Here is a 26,510-nt window from a genome sequence, read left to right as displayed (position 1 = left end):
TCAAAGAAAAAGTCAGTTCACTTTGTGGTTTTTGTCACGCACCGAATTCCACAAGAGGGGATCAATGAACTCCCTTCCTGTTTTCAGTCAGTACTTTCTGTCATGCCCCGGTGATCACTTTGCCTTATATAAGAAACCTGTGTTACTCAGGGCCCAATTTAAATCACTTGGAAGTGCTCCCAGAAAACCAATTTCCTTTCCAAGAAAACTCAGTCTCCATGAGATTTGAAGGAGCTCAATGAAAGGCATAATACCAGGTAAAAAGATAGATAACAGTTATTATTAGGTAGGCCGACTACTCTCTCTTAGCAGCCAGGAGCACACAACTGTCAGGGCTATATTGCAAGGGTCTGGAGCGGCTGCCATTTGGCCCTAACTCAGGTGACCTCAATTCGACAATTGCCCCATGTGCGGCCATAGGAACCACTTACACTGCCAGGAAGGACCCCTAGTCTTTTCGATAAGTGGGGTGGGTTCTTTAACATGCTCGAGGTGTGGCTCTTCTCAAACACGGGACCTCCATTTAACGTCCTATCTTAGGGACATTCCTAACCAAAGCTAGGCACTCATTTACATCTGAGTGAAGTGAGGAAAGTCGGGTAAAGTGCCTTTCCCAAGGGCACAATATCGGGGCATATCGGATTCTGTGGTTTCGAGCCGGGGACCTCTTGGTGGTGGGCAAAACACTCTACCGATTGCGCCGTATGTTGTCACAGTTACTCAACAGTTACTCAAGCAACTGGATAGATTCATTTAACGGTCAACAGACGTTTCAAGTGGCACCCGCTAGCTATATATATAGTGACTTATAGAAAGATCCAACAGATATCTAACTAAAAAAAATGAACTGATACGAAAATAAAGGCAAATATTAGACACTTTCATCTAATACAAAACTAAGACAAAGTCAAAACAAGCTTGAGCTAATGATTCAATTAGCTTAACGGTGTGTCATGTTTTTTGAGAACAGGAGCTAAAGTTGTGTTATCATTCTTTAGAAGTGCAGTCTTCAAGCAGACTTGAGCAAAGGCAGCAGACTTAGTCACCGTTGCCTACAAACAAAAAGTACATGCACCTCTAGTTTTAGCAAACTATAAGACTGAGTTCCTCTAGCTGAAATACTGAGCAGTTATTACAGCAGTTTTAGTCTTTGAATATATTTTCCTGCTTGCATGGTTGGTGAATATTTCTTTGTGTGCATTGGCAACAAATGAATTACATTTTTTACGAAACAATTTTCTGATATCTTTGACAGGAAACAGAAGTGAGTTTACATGCTACAGGATATCAAAAGGGTCATCAATGCTGGTAAGCAGCATGATTAGAGTTTAAGCTTTCCATGCTACACAATAAATTTACCAATCAACCTTAAATTACAAAAATGGGGTCAGTACAGGATACCAGGCACCTTTGACCCCTTAGGGTGCTTCAAAGGTCAGTCACCCAATTGGGTAATGAGTCGTTCACCCTGACAAAGTCAAGTTGAATCCAAATTTGTTTGAATGCAGCATTGCTGCCAGGCTGGACTCTAGAGGGCAGGATAAACCAAAGTAGCAAGAGCAGGAGGCTGAAAAAATCTAGGGGCTCCCCGGAACATTTTATTACACTGCATAGCAATATTCATAGCATATGAATGTGACTTTGTGTCATAAGAAAGTATTGAAATATGCATTGGGAAGCTTTGAATGGGCTCAGTAACCCCAAAATAGGGAACCTTGCATGGGCTTTTTTTTTGCGTTGTTTTTACCAATGCTAAAAATGTGTAAAAATGAAGGGAATATGTTGAAAATTAGTTCAAAAATTCAATCTAAAAGGAGATGTTCAAATTAGGTCCCCTTCAATCTATATTACTGCAAATTATGCCCCTTTCAATCAATATTCTGTAATGCATTTAACTTCATGTGGTTTTTATTTCACGCTAAGGCAAAAATGAAGTGTTTGCGATGGTTTTAAGTTTGCGGCAGGGCTATAGTCGCATACTGCTACAGTATTGGACAAAAATGTTTGCAGTGGTTTTAAGTTCGCTGCGAAACGTTCCCCGCAAAACTGTAAACATAAAACCACCGCGAACATTTCTGCTTTTACAGTACTACTTCAACTACTGCACCTTTGTGAGAACATGAATCCGAGCCCCCCACCCAGCAGGAGAAGCCAGATGAACAGAGACACCAGGGTGATGAAGTTGTGCAGCAGGCGGGAGAACTGCAGTACCAGGAAGATCGCCAGGAGGATGGTAGCCGTGATCCCAATGATGACAGGGATCTCGAAGTGTTGATGAAAGGACTGAAAGACAATTTTGGTCATGTTTAACTTTCTAAATCAACTTACCCAAAGTAACAGCAATTAAAACTTCACCCTTAAAGACGAATGATATTAGGCCAGAATAAACATTTTGTATTACGTAAAGCTGTGAATTACAAAAAAAGTGAACATTCTGTAACTCAACAATAACACTCAATAGCAGGCAAAAGAACTGCACGTTGCCTGGATAATTGATTGTCGTTAAGAGTCTAGATCTACAATTGTAGTGCAATAAAAAGTTTAGGTAAGGAGTCCCAAATAATATTATTCAATTCTAAATGAAATGACAGATAAAAAATTTCAAATAGCACAGGTAGTTGTTAATTTGATTTTATTATCAATTCATACAATCAATGCAGGTCATATATGAGTAATAACGTCACATGTTCAAAATATGTGTAACAACTCTTGAGTGATGCTTTGGTAGTTAGTTCTCCAGATTTCTTGACACTTGTGGCAGAGATTTATGCCAAAAGCTTTTCCTTGAGTTAATCAATAAGATATTAAGCACTTTTTAGATTTTACACTTTGGCCAATCGACCTCTTTTTCAAGTGTAACATACAGTGTAGCCTTGATCTGCCTAACTTACTTTGTTTTCCAGATAGAAGAGAACCAGGAGGATAACTCCGTTGGCCACGAACAGCAGTAAGAGAATCAGCAGTAGAGAGTGTTTCAGTCTTTCGCAGTACCGTCGGTACAGCCCCTCAATGTCCATCTCATGAAAACGTTCCTTCAGCTTTTGTAGCGACAACTCGTTCTCCATGGAGGAGACGGAAGCCTGGTCCGCTACGCAGGGGGTCTCGTTGGGGGCCTGCTGCAGGAAGCAGTGTTGGGAGGACGAGGTTTCCACCATTTCTGTAGAGACGGGGGAGCGACTGTGGTGGATCATGTCAGTAGTCGTAGTGCCTTGTCATACATCCAGCAGCCTAAAAAAAACAACCAACAGACAACCATTATTGGTAATACAATCAAACCTGGCACAGGCAACCACCTCCAGTCACAAGCCACATTAAAACAGCCCCGTCCTTGAACCTTGAACGTAGACATCTGGCGATGCCAACACAGGGAACAATGGGTTCTTCTTCTCCACTCAGCCCTGTCCTCCATCAGTGAGCGAAGTTCTATTGTAGTAATGTTACTGTGCCCAACATCCCTTTCTAAGTTGTTGATGAAGGTTGCGCATTTTCTGCCCTTTTTCCTCCTTCCCCCTAGATCTGTTGGTTCCCAGAGGATAGACTGGCTGGCTATGAGCTCTGGCTATCAGCCCTGTCCATATTTACATAAATTTAGTTAACCCCACCCGGACGACCAACCACCTGTCCTCAGCAACCATTTTTGAATTCAGGTTTGACTTTAACAGTTTTCCTAAAAATTTTACTGTGAATCAGCAAAGAAATGACTCTTGCATGCCCAGCATTTTAGGGTTACAAAGAGTCTACAAACCAAGACATAGAGTGGTACAATTTAAACGTTGACTGCAACAGTTTTCCTACAAATTCTACCAAGACATAGTTCATTTTAACAAATTCAGTTAACCCCATCCCGTCCAGAGTAACCATCTGTCCTCAGCAACCATCTTTCCTCAGTCCCTTGAGTGGTTACTGAATGCAGGTTTGACTGCAACAGTTTTCCTACAAATTCTACTGAGAAATAGCAAAGAAATTACTCTGACTTGCATGCACAACATCTTAGACTGATAAAGAATCAACAAGGAAGTCAAGTGGAATCAGTAGAGATATATCTTATGAATGACTATTCCACCGTAACAGCAAAAAGGACTTGAAAACAAAGCTACAAAATCCAATAAAACCTCAGCAAGCTTCTTCTATAATGGCTATATAAAGCCTACATGTGCCTCACTGGGTTGAAACGACTGCTAGTTGAGCCATGAGTTTTATAGAGTTTACAAAGAGTTTGGGGGAAGACGGGTTGAATACCCTCTAGTTCAAAGATAGACACTCATGGATGTCATGTAAGCCATCTACAAAATAGAGTTTACTAAGAGTTCGGGGGAGAAAGGGGTGAATGCCCTCTAGGTCATACCAATGCACACACGGATGCCAATTATGAACAAAAATTTGTGTTGCCTGTCCCCAATAGCATTTATTGATTCCAAACGATTATATCAACAATTTATCTCTTTAGGGGAATGACCTATGGTTGCCAAAAAAGGCAATAACCCAAGAAAGCATGCATTGATAAATAGGACAATGACCGAAGAAAGAATAAGAATGCTTTATAGCACTCTCTAAACTACATGAATAATAGGTGCTGGTTTTTGAAGAAATAAGACTGATCGATCTACAGAGTAAATATTACATGCACATGCTTTCTGCCAAGGCTCAACAACTGTCTAATAAGATGAGAGAGCAATTTGTCCCAACACAATTTGACCCACTTACATTTGCTGGAAGCCTTACATCGGAATTTCTCCTCAGAATACTAGCACAAAATATAACGTTATACCCTGGCAACTATATATGGTAGCATGTACTTTCCATTGTGAGCATGGCTATAGCATAAAGGACTTTGTCAAGGCTTGCTGCACAACATGACATTTAACACCATAGGGCCACACCAATTTTTTTTGTTGCTTCTCGTAATAGCCCGTCCTGTTTTCCCCATTTGGAAAAAATTGGGCCGCTATTCCCATTCACAAATTTTTACTCACAATTTTATTATTTCTTCAGCAACTGTTGTAAAACTCAATAGCCACCAAAATAGATCAAAAAGGTCTGCACATACCTAAAAATGTGGTCACATATTATCATAAGTAATTATAATTTTTCATTTATTAAAATTATTTCTCAATATCAATTCATATATTACAAGGCAAAAGGTAATTTTGTTACTGAAATTATAGTACTAGATCAAAGAAAGGGGTTCATTGTTTAAAATGAGCCATACAAAGCTGAAACTTGGATAATCCTCTTAATTTCTTTATGTAAACCCTTATCTTCACCCCAGACTATTTGCAAAAAATTCTATTTCTATTTTTTTCTGTCCTGTCCTCAAGAACAACTTCAGAGCAGTCCTTGACTGGTTAAGTGCTGTTCACTGTAACAGCTGTAACAATAGAGAGCACTTCATCCATGCATGTACCATGGTGACTGGTTTTCAAGGTCAAACAAAGGTCAAAGTGCTTACCATACCATTTATGGTCATGGAGTGATGTTCATCTACGTTTCTTTAGCCCTGGGTCACTCATCAACAATGTACAATCACTACAGTCGGGGGCTTGTTCACTGGTAGTGTTGTGTATAAGTTCAACTGCCTCTTTCTCAGTGAGTCAGCTTTGCAGAGAAAGCAGTATGTTCCATTTTCTTTTGTGTCTTTGGTGCAGGGCTGTCTCCAGCTTTGAATTTTTGTCCATCCCAGTCCTTGTTTGGGAGCTGATGCTTTGAATTTTAGTTGTTAAATTCATCATTTTAAGCTTTCAAAGATACTTTAATTTCAAGTCATAAAGTTCAGAATTCGGGACGGAAAGGGTGAAATTTTTTGTCCTGGAGATAGCCCTGCTTTGGTGTGACTTGGCTGGGATTGAACCTGTGATCTCTCAAATGCAAGGTGAACACTCTACCCATTTATAGAGCCCAGTGCAACGACAAGTCTGGAAGAAAAAACACATAATCACACTACTCTTCTCACCAGGCACTGGCAAGTAATGTGTTCCTGTTGATTTTTTTTCCCCTTTGTAGAAACATTTTGACTTTCCTGTTTGATGAAACATGTACTGAATGTTGTAGCCGATTACCCCCCATTTTACATACTTTCAAATGCATCATTTTCTGGGACCTTTCATGCATTTTCAAAGCAATTCTAATATGCAATCATAGGTCACACCCATTGCAAAGAATTTTAGCCTGCACTAAAAGCACTTGAAATGTGCAAGGTCACAAAAACTGTCTCTATGAGTCACAATGACAGGCCAGGCAGATAGAAAAGCAGTCTTCAGTGCAAGTATACAATTTATATACCAGGGTGCCATCAGTTAAAAGTGGTAGGTCATAGTCGCAATATGTACCAGTATTACAACATGCAGTTCTCAACTATTACTCGTCAGAAGACAGCTGGCAGGGGAACACGTCTTAATGCCAATTTACACTTATTGCTAGCAGAAAGGCTTTTTTCTTGCAAAATGCACCTTGGTCTTATACCCTCAAAAGTGTGTTTTTATTCATTTCTGATATATTTTAGATGAATCAATAAATACTTGCTGAATAATAGGTCCTATTGTAGCATAGTGGAAATAATTTACACTTTATATTTGAACATTTGAATGAAATGATGAAGAAAAAAGCATCCATTCGTTGAAAATTTTAACTCCAGACTAAAGCTAAAATTTGTATTCTGCATTACTCTTAGGTTGCTTTGGTGGAAGGTATATGCCCGTTTGCAATGACTGGAACAAATCAGTCTTCCCAATCATGCCCCCATCATCCAATTATGATGGGGGCATGGCTCATGGCCTTTATGATCTGATATGTATAATTTGTAACAATACTCAGTCAGATTAAGTTGAATAACAATCGAAATCACATATATACTTACATAAAGCTCTTTGCCAACTCAACATATGACTTTGAGGTCCTTATTCTTTAATCTGTATCATATTATCTCCAACAGTTACTGTTCATTTAGACAAATATTCGTGTAATACAGTAACTGTAAACCCAAGCGCAATTCAGACAACAATTAATGCAGTGGTTGCCTGCGAGACTGGCCTGTATTGTATATTGTATTGCATTCAACAGAAACCAGTCACATATATGATTGTAACTTCTGAATTGAAGTGTATTTAATTTAGAAATTGGTTATATCTATGGTTTTCTTTATAATTGTATTTTATTATCATTATTAGTTAGTTCATAGGAGGAGGACCTAGAAAGCCTCCCGGGTTTCCTCCCTCTTCCTGCACTATTGTTATATTTTGTATATTTATTTGCCTCTGTTTCTTAATTCATTTGTGCGAACCAATAAACAAATAAAAAATAAATAATCTCTTTTCTTTTGCTGTTCAAAGCTTGTGCATTACACCAAAGGGCAGTTATAGTAACTTATACCGGCTATATACAGATACAACGGTGCACACACCAATTCTTATCTACAGCGATATCCTTCATTCCCATAGAAAGTTTTTTGCTTCAGATTGTCGCTTAGACTTGAGGGTGTACAACCTCGAGTTCAGTCCCAAAATAAGCTGGGGTATGCCCCCAGAAATATAGATAATGTAATCATCTGTATCACACAACAAGTAGCCAAAGGTGAAGCTTTAGGCGCTCTCAGCACTTAAGAATCATTCTGGCTACTTAAAAACCGAAACAGGTCAACTGTAAAAAAACTATAATCTGATTCTACACTGGGAGGAGTAATCTGAATTTGTACAGCCGTGGTACATGTAGCTGCCCTTAAGCATAACACACCAGCTTTGTAGGCATGCAGAGGCATAAGGATGATATATAATAACAGTAACTTTCAATGGTTGGTCACACCCGACATGCCCTTTACTCATCTCAAAATCTAATCCCCAGGGAAAAAAAACCATCTAACTACAAGCTATCTACCGAGGATGCCACTATACAATAGTTCTCAGAAAAACTCTTCAATCCTGGGTTTAAAACTCTAATGCCTTGACATTCAACATCAAGGTTGTTATATGGAACAAAAAAACAGATCTACATGTAGAAAACCAGATTGGCATGCCTTGAACCAAAAGTAATCTGTCACTGTGACATTAAGAAATTCTATACTGACTGAGCTCTTAAGAATGCCTTTGACTCATATTAAAGGGATAATGTTTCCTCTACATGCACCTGACAAGGTCAGAAGGAGGACATCTGGAAAAAGATTTTAAAGTTATTACGTGAATTGAACAGTAAAGGCCAAAATCAATGACTTGTAAGACTCAAGAAGTTATCATTCATATTCAACAGGATAAGTGTTATGTAACTTGAAATGGCAAAGTTGAAGTTGGTACAGTATTACCTAACGTTTAACTTAACTGCAATTTTAAGTTTAAGCCAAGGACGCTTTTCCAACCATTTCAAATCAACTTAAATATCAATTGATATTAATATTAACATCAAAATCAGTAGATTAGAAAACCTACAACCCAATTATTTTCCGTGTAGCAGACAGAAAATTTTCATTCAATCAAACAGAAACATGTACATTTGTACCTGTTGACTCAGATCAACACTGCAATGCACACTCAATGCACACTCGATGCACACATTTGAACTTAGAAATTTAAGACAAATTTGGAATACAATATCCAATAATTGTTGACTCCTACCACCCTGCTATAATCATTGTACTCTGACTTGTAGCAAGGAGTAGTATACAAGCTTGTAGTATACAATTATTTTCTCCAGACCAATTCTAAGTTGGTATTGAAACCCCACTTACCTGACAAAGTATTAAAAGATCTTTAAATTCCTAACGCTGGAACTGAAATCATTTGTAGACAGCTCTCGAAAACACAGCTGCCAAGCCCCATTGGCCCAACATTATGCTTACTACAGTACACTAGGCATTAGAAGGCTGCATCACCAAACATAGCTGTTCCCCTCTACATTCCCAGCCTGGGTGCAGCTTACAACATGTACATGCCCCATAAAACCCGCTCCATGAAAGGGTGGAATTAAATTCTTTCCACGAATACTCTTTACGATTGTGATAGTTAAACTACATTCTTGTGACACAACATCGTTCCACTGGTTTATATATAAAGTTTGTATCTGATGTCAAATGTCTCATATTTCTTATGAAATGGCAGATGGCAGCATATACTGTTACCAAGACTAATCTAGGCACCCCCTAAGGGGCATCTCATTTTGGTCAAATAAGTCGGAAAGGAACACTGCTATGTGTTTTTCAAAGAAGTCTAAGATTAGAGTCACATTCATACCTTTTACAAACAGCCAACATAGTGGTAGTCAATCCCCCCAACTGGAAACAAGTTGCAAAGGGCCATCTCACTTGGTCACTATTAGACCTGAAAGAAACACTGCTATGTGTTTTCAAAGAGGTCTAAGATTAGAGTCACGTAAATCTTTGATTGAATGTTTTCATACCTACATGTATTACAAACAGCCAACATAGTGGTACTAACGAGACTTATCACCTCATTCCCCCAACTGAAAGCAAGGTCGAATAGCTATTAATCCTAGTTCTAATTGGGTAGATGATACCTGACTGAGTGAATGTATTGCTGCTCACGAAATCCAAAGTTGGAAAAGAATCATGATTATCCGACTCAAAGACTTCATCAATATTCCAAAATAACAAGACATTCCAACTGTTCAGCACTCCAACGGGACTTGAGAAATCTTGTCTTTTAAGTGTCTAAATTGCTTATTTCCTGTATTTTGAGAGGCAAATTTCAACTCAAAACTAGGGAGACAAGCACTGTGAACATTGTTTTTATGCAACTTGGGCACATTTTTCAGAGGTTTTGAGGCAATGTTGACATTCTCACAAAAACATATTGGACGCCCGTAACACAGTTGACCACATCAACCGCAAGAATAAAGGATGTCTATAGTGACACCACAAAACTCCAACTGTCATCTTCAATCCTTCTCAAAGGGAAAGAGACACTTGGAACCACATGGATTGATTTAACATTCAGTCTGCAATGGTAGCTGTCTTAGCACCAGATTTTTACCTGTTATTGGCTTAGGCAGCAGGGAGAAGGTTAAACCACCAAAATCTAGTCAGAGACCTCAGAAATTGATTTTCATGATTGATGACATTCATTTGGGTCAATGTCAAAAAGAAAAGTTGATTGAGTGCTTATCCATATAAAGTGTTAAGTATGGTTTAAAGGCAACCCAAAGGCAAGCAATATTAGGGCCCAAAAAATCGGATTTTGAAAGTCAATAACCTTATTTATTAAGTCATTTCTATATATGATCAGTTCAAACAACACTATCACAATGTATAGCAATGTCCATGATTCAAAAATATGACATCGTTGTAATGTGAGAACTCAATGAAAATCGTCGCCAGGGTTTTGGAAGGCTCGGAAAACTAAGGAAATCATCATATGGCATGTTTTTGCACGCTTTTAAAATGCTCAAAGTATGAAGCTATTAGTAAACACAAATGTGCTAGACAGTGTCAGTAAATGTCACTAACGTTACAATAAAGATATTTCAGCATTTTTTTTATATCCATTTTTTGGTCCCTAACATTGCTTGGTTGCCTTTAAAAGGTGACAACATGTACCTTTAGTGATCTATAAATCCCCCCCCATATAGGCTTCTGTAAACTGATGACATTCAAATTCCTCTGGCTGTGACAATCTTGCACATGACATTCGAAGTTCAAGGTTGATTACTTTCTGATGAGTTTTTCCCATTATCCACACGATAAATTTCATCTTCCAGACCTTGATTTGATTTCTATTTGTCTACCATGTACTCATCTCAACATCTAACCCCCAGGGAGAAAGAAAAAGAAAAGGACATGACAAAATTTGCACACTATAACGTTGGTTAACATAAATTCGTGGGGTATTTAAATTTTTAGAAACGGTGTATTTTGGGGATATGTGCTAGATGCAAAATTAGCTATAACGCCAGCAATGCAAACCGGATAGACTAACGTATTCAGAACACTGGCTGAAAAGCTTCAATAACCATGCATTAGAAGTTGGCGACGTCAAAAACTCTCCATCCCTTATTGACAGAGTCTGGGGGCTTCGTTGGAGAATCACACTACACGGTTGTTCGCTGGTTTATAAGACAAATGTCACATCCGCTTCCTGCTAAACACAATCATTTACAAGACAACTTATTACAATGATTATCTCTTTTGCTAATCTGCAACTGGATTCTAAGTGTGATCAATCATCAAAACTCCTCTTTGTTGCTACAACCTACGGCACATGTATTTTCCCGCCGCCATATTATTACCCAGAATCCTGATGTCAAGCAGACGACAAAGGTTTGTGAGGAGCACTTTTTTGTCTAAATGTTGCGTGTGATAGTGGACTGAGGACCATATTTTCCACAAAGTTTGCTCCTAACACAACAAGGAACACAATGGACATAATAGTATTACCAACGCTACGGCATCCAGCTAACTTGCCATGAATAATGTAACGTGACACGTTGCCATGACGGTGGATGTCGACTTTGAGTGACGTTCTACCGACTCAACAAACGGGATGTTACCGAAGACCTGATGTGTGTGGTACGACCGTTTTATCGTGTATCTATTTTTCTTTGGTCACGTTTCTATGACCTTGGCACTCTCTTCAAGTCAAGATGGGCACAACAGCTGCTGTATAAAAGCTAATTAGCGGCATATATTAATGACGAATCTTCTCTCCCGGAATAATGTTCGCACCTGTCCAAGAGCACTGTCATTCTGCGTGCGGCGGACGGTAGTTTCAAGTTGAAATATTATGGTGTCAGCACGACTAGAGAGAAAATCTAACTAAATTAATATAGCATTAGTGCAAAGGTAATACATGATACTGACAGAATAACAGAAAAAAGGATGGTTTATTGTTCTTCCAGATTGATTTCAATCAACCATTAAAGGAAAATGGCGAATTTATATTAACCAACGTTAAATTCGACATTGAGAGAACTTAACATTCAAACCAGATAGTCACCCTCAAAATGGAAGGAGTGCTATGGGTCGCTTGTCTGGACTTGCCCACGAACCAGCTTTAGCTCCTGTACTCAAACAACTGGAGTCTCATTTACATCAACCTGTTTTGACTTTGTCTAATCTAAAATTGTCTTCACTTTATTTGCATACAATACATTCATATTTCGTAGTTAAAAACCTGCTGATTGCCAAATCTAATGCTCAGTGTCACTGACGAAAAGTAGTCGATGCAACTTGAAACGTCTGACCATTTCCTAAATTATATCCACTTGCTTGGCAATGATTACTGCTATTTGAATCTAACCAGATGTGCTATAATTCTGCATTCAATGGTGTGAGCTTAAAGAATATGGTACTTAAACTGAAAGATATGACAGTAAATCTCCCTTTAACTTTATCTGATAATTGCTGAGAGTCAGCAACTGAGTTACTAATGACTACATCCAAACTCCAGGGTTTGATAACAAGCTACCTGTAGTGTCGTAGTGGCACGAAAAATGAGACCCCATATAGATATTTTCATATAAAAGCACTACACATGATGTACATCATCTATGTTTAGATTGGTTATAACAGTAAAATGTACACCTACAATCTGACCCTTATTGTAACTTCACACATCAGTTCTTCGTAATGGCCATACTGTCTTATACAACTTCTTCACCCTGCACAGAACAATTTTGCCTAAAATGCTTCAAGACCACTTCATGAATCATATTCTATAACACAATCGCCACATAACTATCAACAGTTATGTTGTTTCCATAATCATCATAGAAAATGTAGAAGGAAGAAAGTATTCTATGACCCTCTCCTGTAAGGCAGCATGTTGTCTACACTACCAAAAATCGCTTTTCTTATTTTTCTTGTTTTTCCTCCTACAAAGAAATTTTTACCGTCAGCAAGAATATTATTCTGTATACAAGAATCCCTGTTTTAAGCACAAACAAGAACTGTGACCGCTATGAGTGACCAAAGATTTGACAGATCACTCAACGAATTCAGAGACAAGGAACTATCTTTCAATAAAAAAGTTTTGTGTATTTTGCTTTCTTTTGAATAATCAACTTTTACATCTTGCATCATATCTCAATTATGAATCAAGAATCACACAAATCCAGTTTTGGTCGCGGTATGGTTGCTCAGCCAGTCAAGTGGAAAGGGAACCTTACTTGCATGCATATCAGGCTGCATATTTCTATTATTTTGCCTGAGAACAAGCCAAAAAATGTCCCGACTACAAAAACTTAACAAGGCCACATGCAAATGAGTATACTATGTAGTACTTCTTTGATGTGTAAGGTAATAAAGATAAAGGCCTTTTTGAGGCCGTAGGGGCAGTGGGTTGTTACCCACCGTTTCTAGAGCATGGCATTGAAAGGCAGAGCCCATCCCTCATCTTCCACCGCCTTTTACCTCCCCAACCAAAGTCAGGTACCGTCAAGTCGGTGGCGTCAGGGGATTCGAACCCGGGATCACTGGGTTCTGGGCCAGACACCCTGCCATTACGGCAAACGGCCCCACGCTTTGAGGTGTCTGTTTGTTTAATCCTGAAAAAGCTAACTGCGACCAGAAGAGTCCAACAGGGACAGTCTTACCACAGGAATGAGCTAATCTATGCATGTTACTTGGTGACATTAACAATTATAATTCTGAGGTGTCGGTGTGGCGCAATGGTTAGAGCGTTGGACTCAGAACCAATAGGTCCCTGATTCGATGCCCAACATGTCCTGATGTTGTGCCTTTGGGAAAGGCACTTTACACTACCTTCCCTGGAGGTGGAGTGACACCCAACGGGCCTCTTCGGCTTATCTGACTAAAAGTGTGCCAAAAACACACTATGTATTTGGTGCACTGATGTGCCAACATCTAGCACATTTGCCACCAAGAACTATCATCAGTCGACATGCTTTCGCTATGACGGGGTTATACCGCTCTTTTTACGGGGTGACATACCCTTTTGTTGGCTGTCATACAAGACAGGGATGCGCCAGTTCTCCTGTCCGGGTGAATGATGTAAATCACCGTATGGCTGATACGAGACGGAGACAGACTCCAGACAGATTTGGACCATCGCACACCGGAGCATGCCCCTACTTTTTTTTGAAAGGTGTGGTGGGTTCTTTTACATGCGTGGGATGTGGCTCACCCCAAACACGGGACCTCCATTTAACGTCCTATCCGAGGGACGTCCCTAACCCTAGATGAGCTAGGTACTCATTTACATCTGAGTGAAGTGAGGAAATTCGTGAAGTGCCTTTCCCAAGGGCACAACGTCGGAGCGCAAGTTCGGACATGTCTCTGGGCACAACCGGGGATCAATCTCGGGTCTCATTGTTTGACAGCCTCGCGCTCTACCACTTACGCCACACGACTATACAATGTAAAAAAAAATCATACTACACTCTGCTCTTATCATAGAAAGCTACGGTGGATAGGGACTCATCTGAATGCAAACTCTTAGTGTCCTGTCTTCAATAGAGTACAAAATTAGATAGACTGATACTGTAAATGTAGAAATGTTTGCAGGGATTTAATTTTGCAGTAGGGAGAAAATGGAGTGTTAATCTTCGCTGTGGTTTTGAGTTTGAGTTTGAAATGATAGTAGCGCTACAGTCACACAATGGAATGGCTTTTTGCGGCAGTTTTAAGTTCGCAGTAAAGAGTTCACCGCAGACTGCGAACATTTGTGCATTTACACTACCGGTACTGTGATAGATATGAAAAATGACTACTCTTGCTACGGCCCCATGTGTGCAGTTAATGTACCAGTAATCATATAGATATTCATGTGCACCCCTGAACCATGTTTTAATGCTTGAAAGCATTTCTTATTGTCAATTAAAGCTGAAAAGATAAATGCGTGCCCCGCTGAATACGACATCTACAAACAAAAAGGTTTTGTGTATCACTACGGGGGAAAAAACAGATGACGACTGTCAGAAATTTGTCAGGCGACGTTCGTCTTGAAACAAGACCGTCACAAGTGCTTGATTAAGCCTTTTGAATCATTCATACGCAGAACACAGACGGCATTAAACGATATGATATATGAAAGATGCATGAAATATGCTAAACCCCCGCTGATAACTTCCTGCTGGTGTATGTTGAAGGAAATTGCCTTAAGTATACTTCCTTCCTCCAGCTTAACGATGAAGTATGGAAAGATAAATACGGTGTCAGAAATCACTGTGATCGAAAGAACATATTAAAGGCAACCAAAGCAATATTAGGGCCCGAAATATGGAACTAAAGAAATACTCATATCTTTATGGTAGTGGCATTTACTAACACAGTTTGGCACATTTGCGTAATATCTTCATACTTTGAGCATTTCAAAACCATGCAAAAACTTGCCATACAATAATTCCCTGAGTTTTGCTAGCCTACAAAAACCCGGCGACGATTTTCAGTGAGTTCTTACATCACAACGACGTCATATTTTGCATTATGGACGTCACTAAACATTGTGATAGTGTTGTTTGAACTAATCATGTATAGAAATTACTAAATAAATTGACTTTCAAAATCGGATTTTTCTGGCCCTAATATTGCTTGGGTTTCGGTTAAGCTTTAAAACAAGGGTAATCCACCTAATTTTCTTGAAGACAAGGTCAAACTAAATCTTCAATATGGAATGGGTAAAGAAAAACTGTGTATTAAATATAATGATAATACATAACTGTCATAATTCTTCTAAGTACCAGTACTACCATACGACTACCACAACAAAAAAGACCTGTTGTCAAGGCCTTCTCAAGAATGTCTTGAACAAATTAGTAAATGGATATCTACAGTGTGCATACCTCGGGGATTACTGATGATACGTTTTTTTAATTTTCAATCAATCTCTTTAAATTCAACAGGTTTTTAAAAGTGGCGGTCCCAGGGTACCAAGAGGGATAGGACAAAATATCCTGCACTTGCTTGCAAATATAATTGCCGTTCTAGGTTTCCCATAAGTTTTCTCAACCCCTGCCTTATTCATTCTAATAATTAGAGGATAGAACTTGGAAACTGTTAGTTTCAAAAACTAACTTGCCAGTCCTAGCTGTTAGCTAAAACGCACCTACACTGACAAAATCATCATTGATATAATGGTGACGCCTTACGAATACATATCAGCCATTCTAAGATAGAATCAATGTGCAATATTTAGTGTGCCTATGGCCTGAATATGAATGATGCCCCTGCAGCACAATTATTGATATCACAAATTTGGTTCGTAACAGATGGTTATCGATCCGCTCACTTGTATCTATCGTGCACATTTCACTGGGTCCTAACATTTCTGACTGTTGGAGGCAATTTTCCTCGTCATGGGTACCCGCACAGATGAAATCTCTGTTATCTTTTTACCAATGGGGATTCACCAGTCCTGGAGAAGTTATTAAGTCTGAGATGCTATGCTTGTGCTTTTTTAACATTTACTACGTAAAAGGTAAAGTAGTCATCCTCATTTGACGTGAAGTATGATGCTTTTTCAAGTAGCTAGTCGCCTTCTTTGCCAATCACACTTCTCAATAAGCGTGTCAAACATTTAGAAGGAAAAGTAAGATGTGGAATTGAATAGATAAAAATGACATAGTTTCTTAGATGATATCCATCTGTCACCTGCTATCCAAAAGTATTATAGCTCTGTTCTATTTGCAGAAAGGACAGAAGAGACTCGGGAGCTATAATAGCTTTGGATACCAGACTAATCCATCTTTAAGTTAGGTCTTCAAAGACTTGGAGGTAGCTGCAAATGTTTGGCTGTCCCTAGATATAGATATAAATAATGTAGTCTGCACATGACTACTACTAATAAGCCTCCAACATATCCTTTAATCTTGATACATGGAATTCATTACAGTCTGGGCTAAGCATGACAAGACTGTAGATGTACCGTCAAGTAATGTCATTGACATCGGTTGAGGTTGTGAGCCTGCATACAAAATTAACAGACGGCATGTTATTCCAAACTGCTGTTTGTATGCGGACCCTTTGAATAATACAGGTCTGGAAACTTCCACTATCCCTAACTGTAATTCTCGACTTAACAGGAACTTAATTTTAGCGACATTTAACTCAAGTCTACCGCTAGAATTTCATCATCACAAATATTTTGTAGTCTAAGACTAACATTTGAGACAGTGATGTTTGTTCCCACCGTCAAAATCAAATGCTGTGAACTACTCTCTTCCCCCAACTACTAGAATTACAGACTGCAATTATATTAAATGGATTTACAGTACCCGAGAGACCCAGAATACAATAATACAGGAGTATATATACATGTGTTTGTATATATATATATTAACTTCCCTTTTCTCTCATGTCCTCAATTAAAAGTGGCATGCAGGCCAATTTGAGCTTCTCATGAATAAACGAAGGTTCAAACAAACAAACTCTTGTGATGACATAGAAATCATTTCTTGCTCGAGATTCTATCTCTGTCAAAGTGCTCTTAGAGAGAGCTAAGGGCTGTTAAGAATTGACTGAGTGACCTCAATGCAAACAGGCAGAGCATTTGGCTGGCCATCTCTTAAACTTTTGTGGCAGTAGAAGCACCCAAAAGCACAATTAGGAGACGGCTCTTGATACATTGCTGTCAGACCAAGGCAATGTTACAGTAATATTATGGTTTTCAGCATGTAAGGTTGCAAGGTGGTCTAGTGGCCTTAGGGGGGCACCCCCTAGTTAATTTTGGGTCTCAATTTGGGTTTGCACACCCTCAAGTCTAGCGACCGTCTCTTCCAGGAAATACTTCTGAGCCAAAACATCTGTGAATGGGAATGAAGGATATCCTTCTACCTACAAGAAAACCTGAGTTTCGGTTTCTTCAACCTCTGTAATTTTAGTATATACTGGAATGTATATCAAAAATGAGGCGCAGAATTGGGCATTTTCGCTTGGAACTAAACACATCACCAGAATTTTTGACATGAAACTGACTGTTAGTGTCAGAAAGAGAAAACTCGCTTTTCAGCCGTGTTGGTATCTAACGTCAGTTTGCAGAAAATTATGACAAATGTGAACTCAAACCTCGACACTCAAAACCCTTTTGTCACTTTTTGTCGCGCACTATCACGCGGAAGACCTGGTGTGTGCACCGTTAGAATCTAAAGGTTCTGGGTTTGAATCCGTGGCAGGCCCGGTGTTGTGCCCTTGGGAAAGCCACCCTACACCTATTTCCTCACTCACCTCGGGTGGAAATGAGTACCTAGTAGTTTCATCTTGGACGGGGCGTAAAGCAAAAGTCCAGTGTTTGAGGAAACCTGCACCTCAAGCACATTAAGAACCCACCACTCAAAACGAGTATAGGGCTCCTTCCCAGTGTGAGTGGATCAAACCTTATAATTACAGTCCAGTCCCTGGGTTAACATCACAAACAAGTGATAGTCTCCTGCTAATTCAATTATTTTTGCAGGGACTTGTCTTCCTGGTTTGAGATGAAAGAGGTCTTTTGTGATGTTTTATGTTCAGAGTTGAAACAATTCTGTAGTACAGCAAGAATGGAATGGCAACACATGTTTGTAGTATTATAATGCTGTGGTGGAGCAAGGGGTCCTTGGGTGGAGCAACTATACAAAAAAGCACTGCAAACATTTCAAGATTTACAGCATCTGTTGCTAACTTGACATTCCAGTGTTCTTGGAAAAACATGGACAAAATCTTGGATGCTATGCCGACAATTAGTTTTCCAGCATCGCTTCCAAAAAGGCACAGAGGAAAGCCGACCTTGTAACCTATGACTGGCAGCAAATGAAAATTGACAGCAAAACGTTGCTTGAATGAACCCTCCGTGCTGCTGAAATCCTGGGGGTAATGAAGCGGCTTTGGCCGGAATTCCGACAGAAAGAGTGAAGAATTGTCTCCATCCCCCGGCTGACCTCATTATAATGCCTACAGGGCATCCAGCTACCACTGTTGTCAAAGTGGTCCATTTACCACCAAAATCAATTCATGCCAAAAAGCCTTGCCCTTGATGTACTCGGTTGTGAAGATGAGAGTTTATTGAGTTGCACGTGGGGTTTGACGGCCAAGTGCGCACGTAATGATGATCTGAGGTTCACAGCACAGCTGTGCTTCGATACCAGGAATTGGAGAATTCTGTACGCTAGTACAATTTGTTTAACAAAGAACAGGTTTTGCGTTATCTAAAGATGATAATCTTGACGTAAAAGGGATACAATGTAGGTGTATCGACTGCTACAGGTGCTGTTTCAGGAAGTCAGTTGAAAGTCACCCCTACTGGGTTTGATTTCAGAGGAGGCAGAACTTGGAATTCCCAGGGAAAACTGTGATAAGCAGCAGAGTTAAATTTAATAAGAATTCTTTCATGTCTGACCTGAAGGAAAGTCAAGTATATTGTGAGCTTCAGAAGGAATGGATCAAAAATTGAACTTGTGAGCTATGGCTCTGCTATTGGTGTGTAGCCGATAGGCAATACTCAAATTGTTCCAGGTTAATCATACGCATACTCAAAATCAAAAAAAATGAAAAAAATTCAGGAAGCAAAAATTGCAATGAAAACTAGGGCTGTTCAAACGTTAATTGACCTGGTTAGGAAGAAACTGTTACAGTATAAATTTAAGCCCATATTAAACACTGTCCTATATGCACGTGTGAATGCTAAAATGGGCAGAGAGCCATCTTATACTTAAAAGGTTAATAAGAAAGACTGTTTAATATATTTTTTCCAAACTTGACTACCTTGCCAAGACGAAAATAGCTACCATTGCCTAAAACCTTATTGTCATTCATTTATTTGAAAAAAGAAGAAAATTTTCTACTTCTAAAATTCCTTGCATATATGTTCATGTTGTGCCACCTCATCAGGTAGTATTCCATGTATACCCTGACAGGTAGATTAATTCCTAATCAGAATGCATGCTCAACTTCCACTGAAGGAGTCACAACACAAAGTAACTAACATATCAGCACCAAGGACAACACAATGCCCTACAAGTCCTTCAAATCAACAGCACTCCAGTTTGGTGTGTTTAATTATCATTTTCAAGCAAGTGTAACAGTACATATCAGAAATGCTGTGAATTTCCAGGAAGGACAATCCTTAAATATGCTTTTCAACAGTTTTAATAGACTGCCCATTTGTTATCTCTATGAAAAATTAAGGTATTGCTTTGGGTGTGCCACTTGTGTGTGTGTGTGTTTCCAGATATCTGTAGTCAGCATAACTTAACAACTTCTGGATGGATTTTTATGATATATGGTATGTGGGTAGGTCTTGGGAAGACAGAGGTCAAGGTCGATTTTGGGCCTCCTGGTGTGTGACCTGGGTACTGCAGCAGAACTTCTGGTTTTTGTATCTTTTGTCCTGGATATGGTATGGTCTTGATTTTTTGATGGCAGATAGCTTGTGATGTAAGGAGGAAGCAGTGTAGGTTTGGGCCCCCTAGCAGCTTGTTCTCATAGCGCTGCTAGCATCAACATTTTATAATAGCATTGACAAGCTATTGTGGTGAAATGTTAGCTTTGTGCCGGACAGAAAGAAACTCTTAAAACCAGCAAATTCAACTTGACAGCAACCATATTTCTCAGCCTACTTCATTTCTATCACAACCTAATAGCACAATCAGAAACAGGCATTCTTTAGCTTTCCGAAAACACAGAATAATGCATTGTGCAAAGCAATGAAAAAGACTTTGTAGCAGTGTCAAAACATGCACGAGTAAAAAAATTTAATAACAAAGGATTACATGACTATTGAAAATCTCAAGACCTCCTTAAAGTCTTAAACACTATCCAAAGTACATGTCAATTATCTACAACAGTTCCCCATGAGAGCAAGTCACACTAACTATTGAGCCTTCTCCTTGTGTCATATACTTGATGCACTTAAATATAGACTTTCAAATGAACTAATGGCTGATACTGTAAATGCCTTTAAGTTTGTGTGGTTTTTATTTGGCGGTAGGGAGAAAATTGAGTGTTTGCAGTGGTTTTAAGTTTGCATTTGAAACAATAGTAGCGCTACAGTCATAGGTGGGCAAAACGTTTTGAGGTAGTTTTAAGTACGCCCTGAAGAGTTCACCATGAAAAACGTGAACATAAAACCACCTCAAACACTTTTGCCTTTACAGTAGTTTCGTTTATTCAGACCCTTAAAGTGGCACATAGGGCAACTTCCTGTGGCAGGGTATGTTCTCACATGGGAGGGTTGCTAGCCGAATGTGCTTGAGGCACCTCCTCAAAAACAGAACCACCCCCATTGTACATCCCTTCCATAAGACGGGTGCAGCCCTAACCGATTGACCCGGGTCTCCCAGGTACCAACCAATTGGAACCAGGAGCTCAACTGTGAGCCTGCTAACAGTTGAGCTACAGAAACATCCCTGGCTGATAGCATCTTCTTCAAAATAACCTGTACCTGAACCAACTAAAACACGTTTTAGACTAAAAACTCTTAAATAAATTCTGTCTCATCACCATCATCTTACCGGTACATCCGGATGTCTAAAAGATGATCATTTGTTAGCATTTAAGAATTTCTATAACTTGTAAATACTTTCGCTTTGAGATCAACAACCAAAACGTTACATGAATAACTTAGCCAAACTTGTCTAGGTTCAGGTCCAGAACTGTACCTAAATTGCTGTGCCTGTACCTTGATCTTTTTAAGTACACAGCCCTAATTATACCCAATTCTTGCTGAAAAGCTTGTGATCTTTCCATACAGACCTTGACCCATCCACATGTCAACCTTTCTAAGCACTACAAGAAGCGCTAAACATTTCTAACAACTCTTGTTGCTTTTGAAATAGCTAGGAGTAATAGATTGGTACACTTATGGTTCAAGGATAGAGACTTAACCTTCAAGAAAGCTTATTTCTTCTTCGAAGAATGAATGAGATGAGGGATGGAATAATTACTAATAAGTGAAGGTGAACTTCTACCTTGCAGACTAGTAGTACATTAACCTTGGCTTTCTGATTCCTACAAATTTATGACTGGATTTAGACGGAATACAGGTGCTGGGAAGGAGATAAGCAGAAGAAGTGAAATGAAGACAAAATGTCATATCTATTGTTTACTATCATCAACACTGTACAACATTCATTCTTTAATGAATTTCAAAAAATAACTCTTGGACAGATAACTTTTTTTCTTTATCCCTTCAAGCAACTGTCTCACATTCAGGATCTTCCTGATGACTTTGCTCCTGAACATTCTCTAATAACCAAGGTTGGCATTAAGTTGGCAGGGAGTAGCCTGGAATCCAGAAATGTCTTTAACATCTCATGGAGGCAAAGAATTTCAAATCGTGAGCTATATGAGAATATACCGCCGATCGCTGAAATAATATGTCAAAGAAGACTACGTTTTGTACATAGGCCACTGCTGGAGAAACAAAGACAAGGTAGTACACAAACTTCTACTGTGGAACCCGAATCATGGAAACAGAACCTGTGTATGGAAGACCACATAAGACATATATAAATAACTTGAAGTCGACAGTGGTTTGGACCTACACCAACTGCCTGTAGCGATGAACAACAGAGTGTAATAGAGATAACTGGTTATGAGATGACTTCGAGCGAGTTTGATGGAGTAAGTGAGTGAGCCTGGAAGCCATCCTATTATCATAGTTCTATTTTAATTGCTCCTCCGATTGCATCTAAAACTAGAGTTCGGCGATCCCATATATACCTTCGCTGAATGGAGTTAACTTGTAAAAAAGATGTGTTTGAAAGGTGTGTTATGGATTGAATACTAGTACTTAATGTATGATGGAAATTCACCTTCATTTAACTTCCGAATGCAAGTATCAAATTACCGTTATTTACAACTTTAGAATCATGGCATGTTCTTATCAATTAAGCAAACTAGAAAGGCAACATTTTCGAGAAAATGCAGGATATCCCCTCCCATTTCCTACACCGGAAATATGTCATCCTTAGCATTTACCATAAGGGAATTATGAAGTTTCTGCACCAATTATAGAAAGAAGGTCTGCATTAGCATAAGTTATGTCCATGTGTATCTTACCTTCCTTAAGGTACCTACATTTGAAGTATGACATCCGTAGCATGTACCGTAAGGGAAATACAAGTTTCTGCAAAAATTATGCAAATGAGGTCCTCATAATTTATGTCCAGGTATATTCACCTTTCCTAAAGGTACCTTCATCTCAAATATCACATTCTTATAGCTTTTACGGTAAGGGAAATACAAGTTTCAGCATAGATTATGCAAATGAGGCCATCATAAGCATAATTTATGGCCAGTTGTATTTACCTTTCTTAAAGGTACCTACATCTCAAATATAACATCAGAACCATGTACAAGGTACATATTACTTTCTGCAATACCATTGGTAGAGCTACCACCCCACATCTACTTGGATTTGGGCAGAAGACGAAGAAAAAGAACAGGCAAGCAAACTGGGCTCCGGTGACGTCTCATGAGGAGCACTCCCAGGGAAAGTAGGTCATCCGCCCGCAGGCCTGTCAGTGCAATTTAACCTGAATATAAAGACATAATAGCAAATTGAAAGGGAATTTCAACTTTTTCTTATTAATCATGGAAAGAATGACCTGATTTGCATCTCATTATGTTAATCATCCCTAATCATTTCTATCTGCCCAAGACGCTTAAGATCGACCAAAACCTGCTTTAGTTATCCTCCTCCAAAATTTAGATAATAAAATGCCCCCTGTAGTACTGTAGGAACCCCCCAGAAGACCCATCTTCGAACTTGACCTTCCTTTCCCCTACCCCCAACAACCTACTAAATTTCATCACAATCCAGTAAATCTCTCTTGAGTTATGTCGCCAACAAACTAATTGTCAAACACAAAACTTCCACTACAGCGCCAAAGGAACATCACAGAAAACCCATCTTCGAACTTGACCTTCATCTCCCCAACAGAAACTTACCTACCAAAAATCCCCAACATCCGACCTTGTTTTCGAGAGTTGTACCGCCAACACCATCACTCCACAGATCCAGACCAAACGCATACCCTTCTGCCTCACGGCGAAGGCAAATATGACACTTTAAAGACTTGCAAGCAACCTCGCCAACCAACTCCCAACCAAAGTTGACTTTGCTGATGACTAACTTCCAAACCATTTTGGAGAAGGCCATGAAAACATGGTCACATATGTGTGACAGAGGCTTTGGTGAAGACTTGACTTGATAAAAATATTGGCAGTTGAAGCCAGCAAGGACACGTTTTGCCACTTCTACGGAAACTAATCGTCCGCTCTTTTTCCATACTACACCTCTCAGGAGGAAGTTCCACGCTGAAAGCTTCTTTCCTAGAACTACATCACTTTGGAAGAAGCTTCCTTGTGATTATTTCCCTGATGGGTACAACCTTAAACTTGTCAAGTTAAAGGTGAACATACATCTCTTATCACAGTACAGAACAGTAACCCAAAACATGTGAGTGGCTCTTATGAGCCGTGTTTTGTGGTGAATTTGAAGTAAATAATGATAAGATAGCAAAATGCTAAAAAGAACAGTCAGGGAATAGATTCTATTGTGAAGTTCCAGTAAAAAGCTCTGGGCTAGAACTAATGTGCGTCCACAGATAAAAGCGTTTTGCAATTCAACATCCTGGCCAATCACAGCGTGAGGCAGGTAATATCCCCTCAGCTCTGTTTGGGAATAACGACATATTACCCTGACTAACGAAGCCCCATTGCCCATTATGAGTACTCCCTAAAGCCTAATCTCAGCATCAGGGCTCAAAATCCTTTTATGGAAATAGGTGTACTGGTGCACCCAATCCAAAAAAATTAGGTGAACAGTAAAAAAAATTTGGGTGCACCACATAAAATAAAGTTGAATGTCAGCAAAACAAAAGTTTGACGCTACTGCCTCTACTACTTCAATCTGTAATTCTATCCAGATTTCAAATTTCAACCAAGCAATGCATCAAATAAAGTACAACAAAAGGTTACATTGCTTTTCTGATACTTACATTTCAGGAATATTCTGTATGCTAGTGTACAAGAGAACCGTTACCCTATAGAGTACAAAAATATCTACGTGCAGTCAAAAATTAGGTGCACAGCTCCAATTTCGGGTGCACACAGGTGCACATGCATCCACTATTTTGAGCCCTGGGATTGGGACTGCGTTGGGGATTATCCTTCATGGTATCAGACGAACACAGAGGAATCTAAAGGGCGGGGATACTTCCTAAGGCCTAGGCACTTAGATGAAATGATGATGAAGTATTAGATTTAGTTCAGAATCAGTGGTCTTGTAGATAAAGCAACTTGCAAATTTATCATTCAAACCCAGAGAGCACTCAGAAGTTTCAAACTCAAACCCAAGACAGTTTGAAAAAAAACACGGTGGTCGAATTCATGCACAGAAACTCCCATGTCCAGCCGAATTCGAACGGTGTTCGATTTTGTGTCACCTGCGGTCATTGCATGTCTTTACTGTCATTCCAGCGCGGTCGGGCCCCTTTCCCCGAATCAGGAGAAAAACTACTTCTTTTACAAATTTCACCTGTTTTCTGGAGAGTATATCCATCGTAGGACTTTGTTGTGGACATCTAACATGTAACGAAGCTGCTGGCGTCATTTTTTGCTGACCTTGGATATTAGAAGGATTGTTTACGGCCATGTCAATTACCCCCTCCCCTTATCCGTGCGGCACGACATGCGTTCAAACATCGTAAAGGATCAGCTTCCAAAAGCATCCACCTTACTTTATTTATAGCTCAAAATGACCGTAACGGTTTTCCCGAGGTTTGTGTTTTTGGGATTTTTGATAAATGCCCTTGATTTTGAATTATGGCCAATTGAGTGCGAAAAATGTCAAGAAATGTCATTTTTTCACAGATTTGTCGATCTTAACTACACTTAGAATCAGAAATTGAAAAATTCCAAAAACACAAAGTTTTGTTTTGTTCCTGGTCGACGAAAAATACGAAAATAAGAGATATTCGTTTACATTTGAAGCCTGGCCTTTGCGATATGTCCCTGAAAAAACGGGCTCCCTCAAACCTGAGAATTATCGTGTTTGGGAGCAAAATATAGAAAATTCATCCATTCAGCGCAAAATTACAACATTCAAAGTTTGTAAAATCGCCAATTTCGTTTTATTTTAAAAAGATTTTCCCGTCCCCACTATTTTGTTTATTTACAAATGTTTTGCCGTTAGCCAAAATGTTGCCTCGTGTAACCCGATACCTTGTCGAACGCGCGTGGCAACGGGAAAGAATACCCTAGTGACAGACCACCGTGAAAGACAGTTTAAAAGAAAGCCTGTCTGTCCATAGAGCCAGTAGGTTTAAAATGTTCAACATATTAGATACTTCCTTAAAGACCAAGTCTACTCAATAACAAAAAGGAATATTTTTATCCCTAAACGTACATTCTTGGCAAGGTAAAAACAAGAACCTGTGATCTTTCAGCTGTTTAAAATTAGCAATTGCCAGAACTGAAATGATACTAAAGTTCTAGACGGGAACATGCGGCTACAGCATCTTTTCTGAAGATACAGCGTGAGTGTGTACGGTTGGCTTGAGGTTGCCCACTACTTTGCTTATTAATATAGCAGGGTTATCTTCCTCTATCTAAGTGGGACAAATGATTCTTGATGTAATAT

General features: G+C 39.3%; 1 protein-coding gene across 4 annotated transcripts in view; it reads right to left on the bottom strand.

The window, feature by feature from the left end:
- Positions 1-26,510, bottom strand: part of LOC136438144 (adenylate cyclase type 2-like) — a 109,702-nt gene that overhangs the window by 44,249 nt on the left and 38,943 nt on the right. For 3 of the 4 annotated variants that reach the window (XM_066432868.1, XM_066432869.1, XM_066432870.1), the window contains 2 exons: positions 2,892-3,228; positions 2,108-2,283 (listed from right to left, as the gene is read on the bottom strand). In XM_066432868.1, the coding sequence (XP_066288965.1) occupies positions 2,108-2,283; positions 2,892-3,191 (476 nt within the window). In that variant the 5' untranslated portion in view covers positions 3,192-3,228. Of the gene's footprint in view, positions 1-2,107; positions 2,284-2,891; positions 3,229-8,710; positions 8,832-26,510 lie in introns of those variants that run through there. The other variant, XM_066432871.1, reaches the window with a different exon arrangement.

Source organism: Branchiostoma lanceolatum, chromosome 7 (genome assembly GCF_035083965.1).
Source record: "Branchiostoma lanceolatum isolate klBraLanc5 chromosome 7, klBraLanc5.hap2, whole genome shotgun sequence".
NCBI classification, from domain to species: Eukaryota; Metazoa; Chordata; class Leptocardii; order Amphioxiformes; family Branchiostomatidae; genus Branchiostoma; species Branchiostoma lanceolatum.
Note: the sequence above shows the minus strand (reverse complement) of the source record. Positions and strands in the feature narration are given on the sequence as shown.